Source organism: Caretta caretta, chromosome 2 (genome assembly GCF_965140235.1).
Source record: "Caretta caretta isolate rCarCar2 chromosome 2, rCarCar1.hap1, whole genome shotgun sequence".
NCBI classification, from domain to species: domain Eukaryota; kingdom Metazoa; phylum Chordata; order Testudines; family Cheloniidae; genus Caretta; species Caretta caretta.
Window position 1 is genome coordinate 166,732,963 of NC_134207.1, and position 17,791 is coordinate 166,750,753.

The window sequence follows — 17,791 nt, forward strand, 5'->3', positions numbered from 1 at the left end:
ATTTGTGATTGTCTTGTCCATGTTGAGTTAAGAATATTCAAAATAAATTTGAGAATATTTACAGTTAGAGATTTTCATAATCCAGAAATGCATGTCAGTATTTGTACAGGCTGATAGTACAAAGTGCCTAGCCTTAGTGGGAGTCATTGCAGTTCTGCAAGTGGTAGCATCATACCCATTGATATTTCTATGATTTAGGACATTGCATCAATTTTAATGTGGCATATTATATTGTTTGGAGCTGTATGGAGTTTTAGAAAACATGGTGTTTTCATATATTCACACACGAAATTCACAATTGCTTTTATAACACATATATACATGTACATTCCCATCTAGAGACATTCTATAGCAGGTTCCTGTGTGTAGTTATGTTTGTCTTTTAAAAATTGTACTTCTCACAGATTTTGAACTGTTAATAAACTATTTTTATTGGGAATTGAGAAACTTGAGATGATGTATACAGAGTGTTGTGTGGGGAGTACTAGCTCCAAATTTAATTGGCTTGACATTGAAAGAGTTAACAGCATATTGCTGTTTGTTCTTGGAGAACCTACCCGCTTGTTTTGGGAATCATTGCTCTGTAAAGAACCATCATCAACTTTAGTTCCTAGTCTTTGTGGCTAGTCACCTTCAATTTCAGAGAAACCCTTTTTCCACCCTTTATGTGACACTTAATGACAGGAAGTGAGCAGATTATGCATAAGAGGGATTAATAGTGATTATATTTTCACTGCATTAAATTGAGAAGGCTTCTTTTTTCTTTTCTGTTAATGCTAAGACCTTTGAATTAAAGGAGATTTATTTCCTTCCATCTCATCAAGCTACCCAGCTCTGTTTCACAAGATTCAGTCGGGTCTACACTTGTTGGCTATCACATAGGACCTGAAATTGGGACCAGAGAATCCAAGTGTTTTATGTGCCTCCTGTCAAGAAAAGCTGGTTTCTAATTGTTCCTATAGAATATTTTGCTTAAACTATAGAATGTGTTAGGAATATGTTGCCACTTAAATAACAGGAGATTACATGAACACAGAGAAGTGTAAATTAAGCTTAGCTTCAATTCCGTTGCATTGCTGAAAGTGAAGATTTTGCTCCCAGTTTTCCTTGATATTCTGATTGCTTTCCTCTTCTGCCAATGAAGAGATTTCCTTGCTATAGGGATGAGATTTTTGCGAAAGAGATCGCTTTACTGTTGGCACTGGCATGCTGTCAGGTAGTAGTGACAGACAAAAGTTTTATAAAATGCCCTGATTTGTTTGACGTGGGAACAATTTGAGAAGTGAGACTTTAAAACAGGACTGATTGCTTGGAGCAAATGTATTGAATTGTAACATGCCAAGGGCTTGGAGCCAGAGATCTACAGTTTTGAAATTTAGGGCTAGGCAGCTGGTGTTTTGCATTTATATATTTCTATTTTCAATCTGTATTTCAATTAGTTTTTGTCTCATGAAGAATCGCAGAGTCTTGCCTATAGGAAATTCTGTAAAATATATAAATTATCTGGGGATGTATATAATTAAGAATATGTATCTGAGTGTCATATACAGTTCCATAAATTGATAAATCTGTATTCTGATATAATTTATAGCTGCCACAACAATTAATTCATCTTTTGAGACTTAGGATCAAATTTATAATAGACTGTGTTGGTTGAATATTGGAAGGAAAAAATTGTGAATAATTACTAGATATTGGGGCTTAGGGTTGGTGTGACTGTATTTGATTTTTTTTTTTAGTTTTCATGAATTCACAAATGTTGTATCTGTAAGTCAAAACATGTATTCTCCATGAAATACTTTTGTTTGTCCCGCTAATGAAGCTTAAATATTAAGCAACATTAACATACTTGGATACTTAGCAACCATTAGATACCTCATGAATAATCTATAGACTCATTTCTGGTGTTTGTTATTGTATTATTGTCATTGCCTAGGAGCTCCAGTCATGGACCAGGACCTCATTGTGCTAAGTGTTGTAGAAACACAGAACAAAAAGACAGTCACTGCCCCAAAAATGTTACCGTCTATGCATAAGGCAAATGGATACGGACCAGTGGGGCAGTACAAGTGAACAATGACGCACTATAGTCTAAATAAACAAGACAGACATAGGGTGGGGTAAGGATTATAACACACAAGCAGAGCGAACAGTGTCATGGCATCAAATGGAATGCTCGTGCCACGATTTTGGTTCCTTGGGTTTTTTGTTTTTTTGTTTTTGTGGGTGGGTTTACTTAGGAGGGGATCTGCTAAATGCCAAGAAAAGGGAAGGGGGCTAAGGAGGAGAGGGTGGAGGGGCAGGTGTGGAAAGAATATGAGGTACAGAGACTGTGGCACAGGGGAGGGTTGGGGCAAACAGCCAGTCATCCGAGGACAGAGAAAGTCAGAGAACTTTGTACAGTTTTGACTGGAGTGTCCAGTGGTCCCTACTTTGTCTGCTTGTGCTCCTGTGGGGCTGGAGTCTGGCTGGCTGCTCTCTAGTTTTTACTCAAGGTAATATGGCAGGAGAAGGGGAGGCAGCACCTGGATCCTACTGCCCATAGAGTGTATGGGGAAGGGGAAGAGAGGTGTCTCTTCTGTACGGTCCCGGATCCAAAAGAGAGTAGGGGTAGAATATAGAAATATATTAAAATACCAGATAGATTTTCAAATAAAAAGATTGACTTATGAATGCTTCTCTCGCACACTCACACACACACTTTTTAAATGTAAAAATTTACATCATTTTGTATTTTTCTGTGAATGGGTTAGGATCCCACTCTTAACAGATCACACTTTAAATCCAGACTTACTCCCTTCCTGGGGACTCCACACACAATAGTAGGTTGCAAAAAGGAAAGGAGTACTTGCGGCACCTTAGAGACTAACCAATTTATTTGAGCATAAGCTTTCGTGAGCTACAGCTCACTTCATCAGATGCATTCTGTGGAAAATACAGAAGATGTTTGTTTTTATACACACAAATCATGAAAAAATGGGTGTTTATCACTACAAAAGGTTTTCTCTCCCCCCACCCCACTCTCCTGCTGGTAATGGCTTATCTAAAGTGACCACTCTCCCGTACAATGTGTATGATAATCGAGGTGGGCCATTTCCAGCACAAATCCAGGGTTTAACAAGAACATCTGAAGAGGGGTGCGGGGTTAGGAAAACAAGGGGAAATAGGTTATAAACCTGAACCTAAGCTGTCTCTCTGAGATTGACTGTCTCTAGGTTTTGCTTCCAGGACCTCCTGTGTTCACAGAAGGGTGTTCCTACCTTTCATATATCCAGTTAATGAGTGGCACCTGCCACATAGAGCCTGTGGGACGTCAGCAGTTTGATAGATGGTCTTAATATCTGCTGATAGGATAGGTCAGCAGAGGAGTCTATCCATTCTGTTACCCTGGGAAATACTGTTCAACCAGGTCACCAATTAAATGTGATGTCAGCCTGGTCCATAGCACTCTTTTTGCACATCACAGAAAAACACCCAAATTTAGGATGCTTGATTTCTGCTCCTCTGCAAACCAGAACTAAAAGAGGAGGAATGTACTAGGTCAATGTGAAAGAGAATTAGCAGAGCTAAGCAAGAGAGCCTGCCCTCCTTATCTCTGTGTGTTCTTGGCATCCAGTTCTCGCATTTCTAATTCTAGTTGTACAAGTTCTGGTATTCACCAAATAAATTCTTAGAACATAACTATAGTATTGCCAGCTAAGAACCAAAATGACAGCACAGGAGGCTGGGAATTTGGCTTATAGTCTCCAAAGGATTAATTCAAAACCTTGAAAACATGGATGTCAAAGTATATTCAATAAGATAGTGTTTGTATAAAATGAATAGTGTTACAGCCTATAGCTGGTACTATTATGGAAACTATATAGTTGCCTTTGTACTGTTAATTTTGTACTAGATGGGTGTACTATTTCTTTCCAAAGTTGGAGGGAGTGAGCTAACATGGAAATCAAGAAAAAAGTTAAAGGAATGCAATTGTTCCTCTTAAGCCTCTGATTGTGAGGAGGGTGTGCACATCACAGTTAAAAGTCATTAGGGAATTTCAATGATTAGAAAAAGCAAACTATATTTAAGATGACCCACTTTAAAAAAATTCAGTCATCTCAATGAGTACGTTTTTGTATGTGTCCACCTCCAGGTGGTCTGGAGACCACACTACTATGCCTTGGTTATGAAGGGTGTGTTTGAATTGATTCAGTTTCTTTGTTGTTACATTTAATGCTAATGTATGGAGTAATATTATCATTTCCAGGAGAGCATCATCCAACTTTAAATTTTACCACAGTCTCTGACTTAACCTGTCTGGCATTCTAAATGGTTACTAGTAATCAGCTGTAGTGACATTCAGCCAATCAATGTGAGTTTGTGTTAATAGGGTTTACATTTCCCACTATGATAAATACTCCCGTTGTCACCAGGCTGATGGATTTGTCTGTCCCTTCCAGGTCTTTCAGTTCACATTAATTCTCAGTACGCTCACACAAAAATGCATCCCTCATACAGAGGTTTTTTGTTTTTTTTTCCTTTGTCTCTGATTGGGTTTTGTTTTTGTTTTTTTGTTTGTTTGTTTTTTAAAAAGGCTGTTACTGTTATATCTAGTAATTCCAACTCTTAAAACAACCCAATTGATTGGTTTTTGATATAAAAACTATTCAGGAGGAAATTGTGTAACAAAATAGGTAGCTGGAATCTGTGGGGTTTGGCACAGAGCTGCAGAAGAAAAGCCTGGCTGTAACACCCCCACAAGAAAAAAAAACTTGACATTTTGGAAAAAAAATTATTGACCAGTGTGGACAGAGAACAGGAAGCCAAATTGCTTATTGCAGGCAAGCAGCATTCAGTCTCCTGCTGACCTTTAAATGCCACTTTGTGTCATGAGAAAGCCAAGGAAACTCTAATAAAGGGTGGTGGTGAGGGAAGCCGTTTGGGGAAAAAAAACCTCATTGACTTTCAGCTTTATAGCCTAACTATATGTATCTCATATAGTTTTACTCTTAATATTTTTAAAGCACCTAAATGACTTAGGAACCTAATTCCTATTTTCAAAAGTGACTTGGGGCTAGATTTATAAAAGTGTTTAGGCCCCTAGTGAGATATTCAGGAGCTTCTAGGCACCTAACTCCCACTGATCTCAACTGAAGTTAGGCACCTAGGGCTAGATTCACAAAGGGGACTTAAACTCAGCATTGCAACACGTTACATTTAGGTGCCCTGCTGCCTAGTGCAATAAACTGTCCCGAGTTAAGTGCCTAGGCTCCCTGTACAATGCATGGGAAGAGTCAGCTGCCAAAGAATGGGATTCACAGAAGCCAGCAGGCTGAGAAGGGAGCTGCCTGAGCTAGCCAGCCCATAAAATATGCTGAGGAGAGGGATGGAGCCTAAGCCTAAACCCAAACCCCACCCTTCAAAGGTCAGACATTTCTTCCAAAAAAAAAAAAAAAAGGAGGTGATGGACCACAATTAGTTTGGTTGGTGAGCCAAAAAATCATCTGCTTAGAACTGTAGAAACCTATGAGGTACATCAGAGAGTGATGGAAAAACTAAGGGAAAGATTTGTGACAGACACTGGCCTACACCTTCTCTGGTTGTTAATAAACTAAATTAAATGTCCACAGAAGAGTGTGTGTGTGTGTTTATCACAAGTTCCTATGGCAGCGCTCACTTAAAAGAATAGTAAGTATTGCAGCTGACAGTGGTTTAACTTTCAGTATGTGCTTCAGTGTTTTGCTGAATAGGAATGGATGTAAGTACATCCTTAAAGTTCACCATATGCTTAAGGACTTTGCTGAATTGGGGCCTAAATTCACTGCTGACATAAGCTGGCACAACTCTTTCAGGGCATTTGTATCTGCTTGTGCCAACAGTAAGTGTTCCCTGGCTGTATTCAGAAAAAAAATAAAATTTGGGCTAATACAAATGTAAGATTTCTTTTCCTTTAATATATTCTGTTGTTTTGAACAATGAGCAAAAGCTCTATAACAGCCCCACACTTGCACAGTCTGTGACTGTAAAAGTTGGAAGAGGTTTTAAAATGTCTTTATTAATGTACTTCATTGATATCTGATGCTCTACTGGCTTTTATAATGCAGGGAAATGCAAAGGTTGAAGGGACTAAATTTGATAGTCTTTTCACAGCATGTTCACAATCAAAAATGTATTATTCAATGGAATAAAAATCAAGGATAAAGGGCTTGATTTTTTCTGACAACCTCGGCAGACAGTTGCAATTATGAAGATTGATTCTGCTTTACACTGGTGAAAATCAAGAATAATTCATGTGAAGTCAATGTAGTGACAATAGCATAACATAATAGTAAGTGTAAGGTAATTTGGGCAAAAAGTGTGTGCAAATAAAGTAATTGTATTCGCACATAGTTAATTTTACGTGTGTGTGTGTGCGCACGCGTACACGTTCTCAATAACTGCATACCTAAACTGTCTGAAAATCAAGCCCCCAATCTATTGTTTCTAAAGGAAGTCAACACAGAGCCTGATCCTATTCCCATTGAAATCAATGGAAAGACGCCTGATTAATGGGAAATAGATCAGATCCAGAGTAAGAGTCTGGTCTTGGCACAGCCCTTCTCATGTGGTTAGTCCTCCGCATACAAGGGTATATGTTCTACAGAAGCTAAAGAATATGACTTGCCTGTGTGAGGAGTACTTGAGTGAGTAGAGGTCTACAAGATCAACCCCTAGATTATCTTTCTATCCAGATTTGTGTAAAGTTCTTTTGACAAGGGTGGGATTTTCAAAAGTCCCCAGTATTTGCCATACTCTGCTCCCCGTGAAGACAATGGAAGTTTGACTTCAATCTGAGCAGAGTTAGGCCAGCAGTGAATGCTTTTGAAAATCACACTCAAGCATCAATTGGATTTATTCTTAGACTTGGCTCTCAGAAACACACAGAAATGAATTGGGCTAGTTCCTTACTTATTTGTTTCTTACTGTTTTCTTTTAGCTTAATTCTGTGTTGGTACATGTTAATGTTGTGGTTTTTCCCCCCTGACTTCTCTTCAGAAATATTAACTAGTTTAAAACAAAATCCAGCCTAAAAAATATTTTTTCTTGTATTTTCTTTCCAGAGTGCTCTGTTCAACAAAAAGATTCTGGTGGTTGTTTACCAAGAGTATGACCTTGGATCAAATGCAGTGCCAGTTTAATATTGGATAAGTCCTCTGTTGCTGATAATATTCTGTACTTGCAGAGGAGATAGAGCTAAAGATCTGAATTGTCATTTTAGTCTCTAACTTCTGTGAACCTGTTAGCAAGATTCCCCAACCTTTTGACACATTCAGCAAAAACTTAGAAAACATAAAGTAGGCTAAAACTGGTTTTCTTCAGTCTTCCTCTAAGAGTGCAAAAAAGGAAACTTCTTACTGTCTACTGTCTGTAGGGTAGCATATACTTAGGAGTAAACATACTCAATTATATAGAGCCAGACACAACAGACACAGTATCCAAGGACACACAGACGCTGCAGGTTACAGATGAGATCGGTCTATCCACTGTTGCCTAGCAGATACAGCCAACGATAGAGTATGTTCACCTGTAAGGCTATGTCCTCACTACAGTGTCACTACAGCTGTGGCACTAAAAGTTGTGCAGTGTAGCCACTGTTTGTTGGCTCTCCTGCCGACAAAAAACTTCCACCCCCAATGAGCGGCATTTGCGTTGTCAGCAGGAGAGTGCTCCTGCGGACAACTCGCTGTTCACACTGGCACTTGTCGTGGCAAAACTTCTGTCTTTCGAGGGGGGGTTAACAACTCTGAAAGACAAAAGTTTTGTTGTTCAATTGCTAGTGTAGACATAACCTAGAAGATGGCTTTGCTGCATATTTATTAAAAGCCCATGCTATAGGCTGCGTGTTTGTTGAATAGGTACAAAGGTTGAGAAACCCTATTAAAAAATTCAGAGAAATCAGCATGAAAAAGATAGATGATGATCTAAAACGCAGGTTATAGTCCATGAGAGAAGACTTATATAGTATACTAGTACCAGGGACTTCCTGTGCCAGCTATATTTGTCCAGCCTGGAGGTCGACTGTATAGCAAACAATCTACATAGTAATAAAGTGGCCTGCAGCCAGTCCACCCAGAATTCCTATTTAAGTCCATGCTAGGTCCATGTGAATAGTAGATGCAGAATCAGACCCAAATTAATCCTGTACAAATAGCATCTGAGTTCTCTCTCATAGCGTATTATGGTGTCTGAAACACACAGAACTTTATTGAGCAGTCAAAAACATGTGTGCCATGTTTCCTCTTGTATTGTTTTTTTTCCTATCTGATCCAGCTCTTCATTTCAGTGGAGGTCTCCTTAAAACTTCACAGACTAGCACTGGGCTGTTGCAGTTTCCATATCTTGAAGAGGAATTCTGCTCTCCACACAGACCGATAGTGCTATGGCAACCAAGTTTCACTTATTTTCACCAGTGATGAATCTGACCTGTGATGTTTACACATAGACTCTTGGCTGAAAGTATGGATGGCCTAATTAGGGAACCAAGAAACTGAGATGAAAACCTTTTCCGAATCAGCTGCCACCACATGCCAGTATTTTGTTTGATGTGATTTCTGCTCAGAACCTGCTGTGTATATTTATTCTTCCTTTTTTGTGCTCTCTTCTCTGAGCTATCCCAACTGTTGTGGAAGAAGATGTGCTGTCAAGCCAAGCAATTAAAAATAGTGTAAGTGTAGTGCTGGTGAAAGGTGCCAGAATGATGACCCCCTCCGTCCCCCCAAAAAAGAGTAGTTCTCTATCCACAGAATAGATACAGCATGGGCAGCAACATTGCAAGCTTCCCCAGGTTGCTAATGTGTATGAGTCGTGAGCTGGAGGGTGCCATCATTTATGTGAGAAGATAGTTCATTATCTCTGCATCCTTGACCTTGTTGCTTAGATTGTCAGCTTGTGATAACCATTGTGTTGTCGACATATGTCTAGTAGGAAATGGATTCTGTTTTATTCTATGTAGGTTCTTTACCACCCTCATCAATGTAATATCGAAGCAGCCTTCCAGTACTGTGTTAAAGAATGTGACTAATATATATCATGTGGTGTTCATTTTCTCTCTTATCTTTTCCCCAGGGAGGAAATTGTGTGTTCAGTGCAGTGCTTTGGTAGTTTGCTTTTTCAGAAAACATAGTATGTCCGTGATGTTATGTATGTGTTTGAGTTTGAGAGGGGAAGGTTGAAGAAGTGTGCCTTGAACTTGGAGTAGAGGGTGGTGAGATTTGTGATGGTCCTTAGTCTCTATTGGTGTTTGTTCCATGACCTCAGACCAGCCCCCCAAAAAGCTCTGTCTCCTGCACAAATGATTTATACTTATGGTAGAAATTTCCATAGTGCTGAGGAGTGGAGTTGCTGACTATGATCCTCATTCTGGAATTTTAGGTGATATTTCAATACTCTCGGTGACACCATAAGGGATTGACATGTTAACATGCTGCATGCAGTTCATGGTGGAAAAGAGATGGTCAAAAACATTTTCTTTTAATTTTGTGCATTTTTCCTCACTATTTACCATCAAAACTTCTGTAGATGAAAACAGAAAAAAATGATTGTCAAGTTTTGGAAAATATGTTTTCCAAGCAGCATTACAGCTGGTTAGAAAGTGGATGAAATGAAATTTCATGCATCAAAACTCATGAACATTTTCAAGAATTTTTGTTTTAATGACCAGTTGTGTGCATTTCTGTGTGTGTACAGCCCCCATTTCCAAATATAGAAATAGAGTCCTGATCCACAACCCAGTAGGAATTTTTCCATTGACTTCACTGAGCTTTGGATCCATCCCTAAGAAAAGCCATCTTACATCTAAACATTTTCACGCTATGCATTTAGAAACAGGCCCCAGTGCTGCTCTGATCTAAACCTGTGTAAATCTAGTCAGCGGTGCTACTCTGGATCTGATTTGGTTCTTGCCTACACCTATGTAAATCAGAAATAACTCCATTCAAGTCAAAGGGAGTTATACTAGTGTAAAAGATGCATAGATGAGTAGAGAATCAGGCCTTCTGGATTTACACTGACAGCAAAATTTGGCCCAAGATATAATTTGCAGCATGATATATGGGCAGTTAAATATTTAATTCTGATTTAGAATAAAATATGTTCTCAGGAATCCTAAAGATTCCTTATTTATATTTTAAATGTGGCTTAAAATATATTTGCCTGACCACAAAGATACAGAATTCATTTTCCAAGTATAAAAAGAAAGTCTTTTTAATTAAGTGGGAGCCTCCTGCTTTGATAAAGTTCCCAACTACGGTCCTGTAAATTGTATCGGGGTTGACTGTTTCTTTCTAAATATTAATATAAGTTTAGTCTGTTGCAACTTTCACCCCCTTCTGAATGGGCTTACTATATGTCAGTTGATCTTTGAAAAATGGCCTTATATTGTACAGTTTGCAATGTGGCAAGTTTAGCAGGGGATTATACACAATCACTCAGAGCATTGTCTCAATTTAAGGGTAATTGGGTGTAATGGGTTTTTTTCTGCTTCTTCCTCATAGTCTTTAAAAAGTGATTGTGACCCAGTTATACATCTACTTACAGGGCTTTGCAACAGCTCCAAATTCCCCTTCAGTGAATTCACGTTCCATTACGCTGGGTCCATCGCTATCTCTTGGCAACATTTCAGGAATGACTGCCAACCCAGAAATTAAAAAACGCAGAGCACCTCCTCCACCAGTGGCAACACCCCTTTTGCAAACTACGGAGACAAGTGGAGTGGCAAAGACAGCAATGCAGGTAAGAATGACATAAGGAAATGCAGAGTTGCTAAATGCACTGACTAGAGCCAATCCGTAAATGGAGTTAGAAATAAATCCCCTTGATTGGATGCTCTGGTCAGCCAGCGAAACTTTTCAATAACTCCAGTGAGGACTCTTGTTGAATGCTGTTGGAGCTTTGAATGTACTCACTCCCCTCAATTGCTAGAACTGCCCCCCCTTCCTAAAGCTCCATTCTAACTCTGTCAGCACCCTTCTAATTAAGCTATTTTTTGTTGGGCTAAATCCTAAAAGGCCAAGGGCTGCTCTTCCGTAATAGAATTATCCAGAACTGATGTTATCCAGAGCCTTGGTTCCGCCTCCAGTGCACAGGCCAGCACTGGTGTGCTAGAAGACGTATGCTGTTCTAGGTTATGTCCCCAACAAAATGGGAGGCAGATTGTCTGTCTGAATAATAATCTGTTTTCCGGTTTGCTTCCAGGACAGCACAGGTGCCTGTTGCCCCATTTGTGACGCTTGTGGCAAAGCCACAAGTGACCCCTGAATAGAGAATAAATACCTGGAAGAGGAAATTTTGCAACATAAAAACAATGGGACTGAACAGTGAATTATTATGCTGATGTTGTTGCTGTTTTTATTTCTTAGGTTAATTTTAATGATAAGAATGAGCTGATGTGAGTAGTTATTGCAGGAGTTTACCCATCAGGTGATCAGAAAATAACAGTATTGTACTTTAAATGCCTTATCAGATACAAGGCTGTATAGACAGGGTTGCTATACCAAGGTCCTGTCTACGCAGCAGAAGCTGTGCCAGGCTAGCCTGCCTGAACTAGCTTAAATCTAGCTAGCGCCAGTAACAACAGCAGCGAAACCAGTGCAGCCTGGGCTTCAGTGCGAGTAGTACAAGCACAGCACTCACTCTGGGTACATAATTGGCTCCCTGTACTTCTGCAAAGCTCTCACTGCACTGTCTTCACGTGCTGTTTCTACCTGTGTGAGGTAGATTCAGGTTAATGCGGGTAGACTAGCCCATGCACACACACATATCACTTTCATTTGGTTCTCTTCCCCTTCCATTCTCTCACACACACACACCCTACATTCCATGATTGATACCTATGATTGACAGTACCAAATTTCCCATTGTTATAGCTTTTCTGGTAAAAATGTGATATGTATGACATAGCATTAAGATTTCTTCTAGAACGTGGATAGGTGCTTTTTACTAACATCCCTTCCCATGCATTTTACAGCAGCAACATACCTTGTGTTGCAGTATTTAGTGCATTGTGTATTTTTTTTAATTTCTTTTGGCTTCCATGTTAATAAATAATTTGATGCCCCTAAAATTAAACATTCATTATGTTCATGAAACATGGATATTTCTGAACGAATGTTATGGCATTTTATAAGAAGTTTACACAAGTATAATCACAATATAAAGGCTACACTGTTTCAAGCTTATCTTCATTTAATATGTCATTTACATTTTTTATTTTGGAGCACAGAAACCTTTTCAGCATGCTAACATTCCCAGTTTCAGTATTGTTTTCACATCACTAAAAGTACTGTTTTCTGGATTGTCTGGGAACTAATATTTCTGTTGTTTGTTGAAAGTGGACATACAATACATCAAGTTTGTTATAATTTTTTTCTTTAAAAGAAAAAAAATGGTAGAAGGAAAACAGATGCTTGATTGAATACGGATCATATATTTTCCATATAATAGTGGTAATTTGGGACACTAGAAATGTCTTTCCTAGTTTACAAAGTCAATAAAGTTGAAGTACTGTAGATTATCAGATCAATTGTTTGAGTTCATCTGAGTGCTTCTTTGTCCTATTTTTGATGGGGAAAGGACATCCCTATGAAAACAATTGTGCAGTTCAAGACCGCAAACATGGGTAATGTGCTTCTGAAGTGCCTTGTTTGGCAAGCTGTTCACAACCTGTACTGTAGAAGATGATCCAACATAACTGTAAGGAATCCAGCAGAAATGAACCAACAATTCCATGAAGCAGTTGAAACCTGAGAAAAAAGATTAGTTATTTGATGTTGCATGGTAAGGTAGCAACAAGAGCATTGTTTATACAGAAACGCAAACAGTGCTAACCTTATCTACGTGCAGATTATCCAGTTTGCTGTGAAAATAGAATAAAAAATCTCAGGGTGTTAGTTTATTTCTATAGTTTATGGGAAAGAATTAACAAATGTATTTTTTTTTAGGGAAGAACGTCAATTCCTTATTAATGGACTTCCTTCCATAAAAAGATAAGATGTTTGTTTAGAAATCTTTATTTATGTGCAACTGTTACTAACAGGAAGATCCTGCAAAAGGAGAACATGTTTATTTCCAGTGAAGCTAGCAGATTATTAGAAAATGAGAATGGTAGTGTTCTGAACTTGAAAAGGATTTTTATCTTTAAACTGAATCCGTTTCCCTAAAAGCGGTATAGAAAAATGGTACTGGAGGCACAGCAAATAAACTTACCCTGACCCCCTTACCCACTATTTTTACCCACTATTAAGCTCTACGACATTTCATTTTTATAACAGTGTAGATAAATTAAGTGATGCATTTCTCATGTCTGTGCCTAGTGATTGCAATCTATAACAGCCATATGCAATGAGATTGACATATACCTCATTAATTCTTTAGATTTTCTTCAATCATTTTTTCCAGATAGTCAGATAACTGCTTGCTATGTAATGTAATCATATCTTGACTGCTGTCTCCGTGGGTCTTACAATAATAGTTGACCTCTATGAGGGAAAGACCGCTGGAATGACCTGCCAAACATTTGCCTTCCAAGACTGGCTCACAGGTAGTATTTTCTCCTCATCCCGTTTTAAAAACCCCTACCAGAAAGTATTCATTTATATTCAGAGCACAATTAAGCAGTGTTCCAGACTGTGCAGAGCTTCCACTCAGTAATTTACAGCTGGGGGGGGGGAGGGGAGGATAAAGCCCAAGAAGGGAATCCAGTTGTCTCTTCCCTCAGGACATTTTTTGAAAGCATCTGCCATTTGATGCAATTTATTATAATGCAAAGTCCACAAAAACATATTCTTCATAAGTATCGTTGTGAGCCAGGGATAAAATAGCAGTCCCAGCAGGGAATATAGAGGGTGGGATAGGCTGCCTCAGAAGCAGGGGAATCTTCCCCATCTTCAGTTCTGATATTGAGTTCACAGACCATTGAGATTAGTTTGCCAATTCATGCAAAGGCATTCTGTGAGGGCTCAGCAAAAGGTGAACCCCTTTTTCTAGCAGTCCTGTACACCCTCCAGAAACTTTAGTGATCCTGTTAATAGGGATGGTGGAAGCGTTCAATGGTGGAATTTTTGAAATTTCAGTAACAAATATTCAAGCCTTTTTGTTTTGACCAGCTCTACCAATTAGGAAATATTATTTTATTTGTTATTGACTCAGAGCCCAAAATGTTCTAAGTGCTGAGCTAAATGCAAAATGAAAAATATCCATGCCCCAGAGAGCTTATGGTAGAAGAGAAGTGGGGAAAACTGGACACACAGGGAAATCCAGAGGAGCCAGCTATGACTGGGGTTCTCTTACGCTAAGCACTCTGCAAATACAGTCCCCGCCCCAAAGACTGTGCAGTCTAAATAGACAAGAAAAACAAATTATGGGAGAAAGGTAGTACTATTACCCCACTGTATAGATGGTGAACTAAAGCACAGAGAGACTTGAGGGTATGTCTGTACTACAGCTGGGAGATGTAATTCCCAGCACGGGTAGATGTACAGGCACTAGCTTTGTTTGAGCTAATGCACTGCAGGGTAGCCGCCCATGTACAGTCCCACCCGACCCCCAGAAGTAAGTACTTGAGTGGTTAGCCTCAGCCTCTGGCCCAACCACGTTGTTATTTTAGGTGCTAGCTCAAGCAGAACTAGCATGTACCTGTACACAAATTCTGGGAAGCCTGGGAAACAAGCAGGGAGAACTGGAGGTCCTGGCACAGTCAAGGAATTATGATGTGATTGGAATAACAGAGACTTGGTGGGATAACTCACATGACTGGAGTACTGTCATGGATGGATATAAACTGTTCAGGAAGGACAAGCAGGGCAGAAAAGGTGGGGGAGTTGCATTGTATGTAGGAGAGCAGTATGACTGCTCAGAGCTCCGGTATGAAACTGCAGAAAAACCTGAGGGTCTCTGGATTAAGGTTAGAAGCATGAGCAACAAGGGTGACGTTGTGGTGGGAGTCTGCTATAGACCACCAGATCGGGGAATGAGGTGGACAAGGCTTTCTTCCGGCAACTAACGGAAGTTACTAGATCGTAGGCTCTGGTTCTTTTGGGAGACCTCAATCACCCTGATATCTGCTGGGAGAGCAATACAGCGGTGCACGGACAATCCAGGAAGTTTTTGGAAAGCGTAGGGGACAATTTCCTGGTGCAAGTGCTGGAGGAACCAACTAGAGGCAGAGCTCTTTTTGACCTGCTGCTCACAAACCAGGAAGAATGAGTAGGGGAAGCAAAAGTGGATGGGAACCTGGGAGACAGTGACCATGAGTTGGTCGAGTTCAGGATCCTGACACAGGGAAGAAAGGAGAGCAGCAGAATACAGACCCTGGACTTCAGAAAAGCAGACTTTGACAACCTCAGGGAACTGATGGGCAGGATCCCTTGGGAGAACAACATGAGGGGGAAAGGAGTCCAGGAGAGCTGGCTGTATTTTAAAGAATCTTATTGAGGTTACAGGCACAAACCATCCCGATGTGTAGAAAGAATAGTAAATATGGCAGGCGACCAGCTTGGCTTAACAGTGAAATCCTTGCTGATCTTAAACACAAAAAAGAAGCTTACAAGAAGTGGAAGATTGGACAAATGACCAGGGACGAGTATAAAAATATTGCTCAGGCATGCAGGAGTGAAATCAGGAAGGCCAAATCACACCTGGAGTTGCAGCTAGCAAAAGATGTTCAGAGTAACAAGAAGGATTTATACAGGTATGTTAGCAACAAGAAGAAGGTCAATGAAAGTGTGGGCCCCTTACTGAATGGGGGAGGCAACCTAGTGACAGAGGATGTGGAAAAAGCTAATGTACTCAGTGCTTTTTTTGCCTCTGTTTTCACAAACAAGGTCAGCTCCCAGACTACTGCACTGGGCAGCACAGCATGGGGAGGAGGTGACCAGCCCTCTGTGAAGAAAGAAGTGGTTCGGGACTATTTAGAAAAGCTGGACGAGCACAAGTCCATGGGGCCAGATGCGTTACATCCGAGAGTGCTAAAGGAATTGGTGGATGTGATTGCACAGCCATTGGCCATTATCTTTGAAAACTCATGGCGATTGGGGGAGGTCCCGGACTACTGGAAAAAGTCTAATGTAGTGCCCATCTTTAAAAAAGGGAAGAAGGAGGATCCTGGGAACTACAGGCCAGTCAGCCTCACCTCAGTCCCTGGAAAAATCATGGAGCAGGTCCTCAAGGAATGAATTCTGAAGCACTTAGAGGAGAGGAAAGTGATCAGGAACAGTCAGCATGGATTCACCAAGGGCAAGTTATGCCTGACTAATCTAATTGCCTTCTATGACGAGATAACTGGCTCTGTGGATGAGGGGAAAGCAGCGGACATGTTGTTCCTTGACTTCAGCAAAGCTTTTGACACTGTCTCCCACAATATTCTTGCCAGTAAGTTAAAGTAGTATGGGCTGGATGAATGGACTATAAGGTGGATAGAAAGCTGGCTAGATTGTCAGGCTCAATGGGTAGTGATCAATGGCTCCATGTCTAGCTGGCAGCCGGTATCAAGTGGAGTGCCCCAAGGGTTGGTCCTCGGGCCGGTTTTGTTTAATATCTTCATTAATGATCTGGAGGATGGTGTGGAGAGCACCCTCAGCAAGTTTGCAGATGACACTAAACTGGGAGGAGAGGTAGATACGCTGGAGAGTAGGGATAGGATACAGAGGCTTAGAAAAATTAGAGGCTTGGGCCAAAAGAAATCTGATGAGGTTCAACAAGGACAAGTGCAGAGTCCTGCACTTAGGACAGAAGAATCCCATGCACTGCTACAGACTAGGGACCGAATGGCTAGGCAGCAGTTCTGCAGAAAAGGACCGAGGGGTTACAGTGGACGAGAAGCTGGATATGAGTCAACAGTGTGCCCTTGTTGCCAAGAAGGCCAATGGCATTTTGGGCTGTATAAGTAGGGGCATTGCCAGCAGATCAAGGGACATGATCATTCCCCTCTATTCGACATTGGTGAGTCCTCATCTGGAGTACTGTGTCCAGATTTGGGCTCCACGCTACAAGAAGGATGTGGAAAAATTGGAAAGAGTCCAGCAGAGGGCAACAAAAATGATTAGGGGACTGGAACACATGACTTATGAGGCGAGGCTGAGGGAACTGGGATTGTTTAGTCTGCAGAAGAGAAGAATGAGGGGGGATTTGATAGCTGCTTTCAACTACCTGAAAGGGGTTCCAAAGAGGATGGATCTAGACTGTTCTCAGTGGTACCAGATGACAGAACAAGGAGTAATGGTCTCAAGTTGCAGTCGGGGAGGTTTAGGTTGGATATTAGGAAAAACTTTTTCACTAGGAGGGTGGTGAAATACTGGAATGCGTTACCTAGGGAGGTGGTGGAATCTCCTTCCTTAGAAGTTTTTAAGGTCAGGCTTGACAAAGCCCTGGCTGGGATGATTTAGTTAGGGATTGGTCCTGCTTTGAGCAGGGGGTTGGACTAGATGACCTCCTGATCTCCCTTTCAAGCCTGATATTCTATGATTCTATGATCTGCCCATGCTGGGGATTACACTTTCCAGCTGCTGTGTTAGATGTACCCTGAGTGACTTGCTGAGGAAGTCTGGCAGAACTGGGTTTTTAACCCAGAGCTCCTGCCTCTCTGTCCAGAGTCTTAGTCACAAGATCTGTTTTTTAAAAAAAAAATTTGGTGCAGTTCATTTCATGTGGGCATTGCAGAAGAAATGAGTCTTTAGGAGGGACTTGAAGGCAGAGAGTATAGTGAACTGGCAAACTAAGGTAAGAGGAGCATTCTGTGTGTCAGGGGGTGGGAAAAATACAGAGGTGGAAGCAGGAA

General features: G+C 40.6%; 1 protein-coding gene across 11 annotated transcripts in view; it reads left to right on the forward strand.

Annotated features, from left to right (window-relative positions):
- COBL (cordon-bleu WH2 repeat protein) overlaps nt 1–17,791 on the forward strand; it is a 240,384-nt gene that overhangs the window by 133,130 nt on the left and 89,463 nt on the right. For all 11 annotated transcript variants that reach the window (XM_075125572.1, XM_048839266.2, XM_048839267.2 and 8 more), the window contains one exon: nt 10,558–10,752. In XM_075125572.1, coding sequence (XP_074981673.1) covers nt 10,558–10,752 — 195 coding nt within the window. The remainder of the gene's footprint in view (nt 1–10,557; nt 10,753–17,791) is intronic.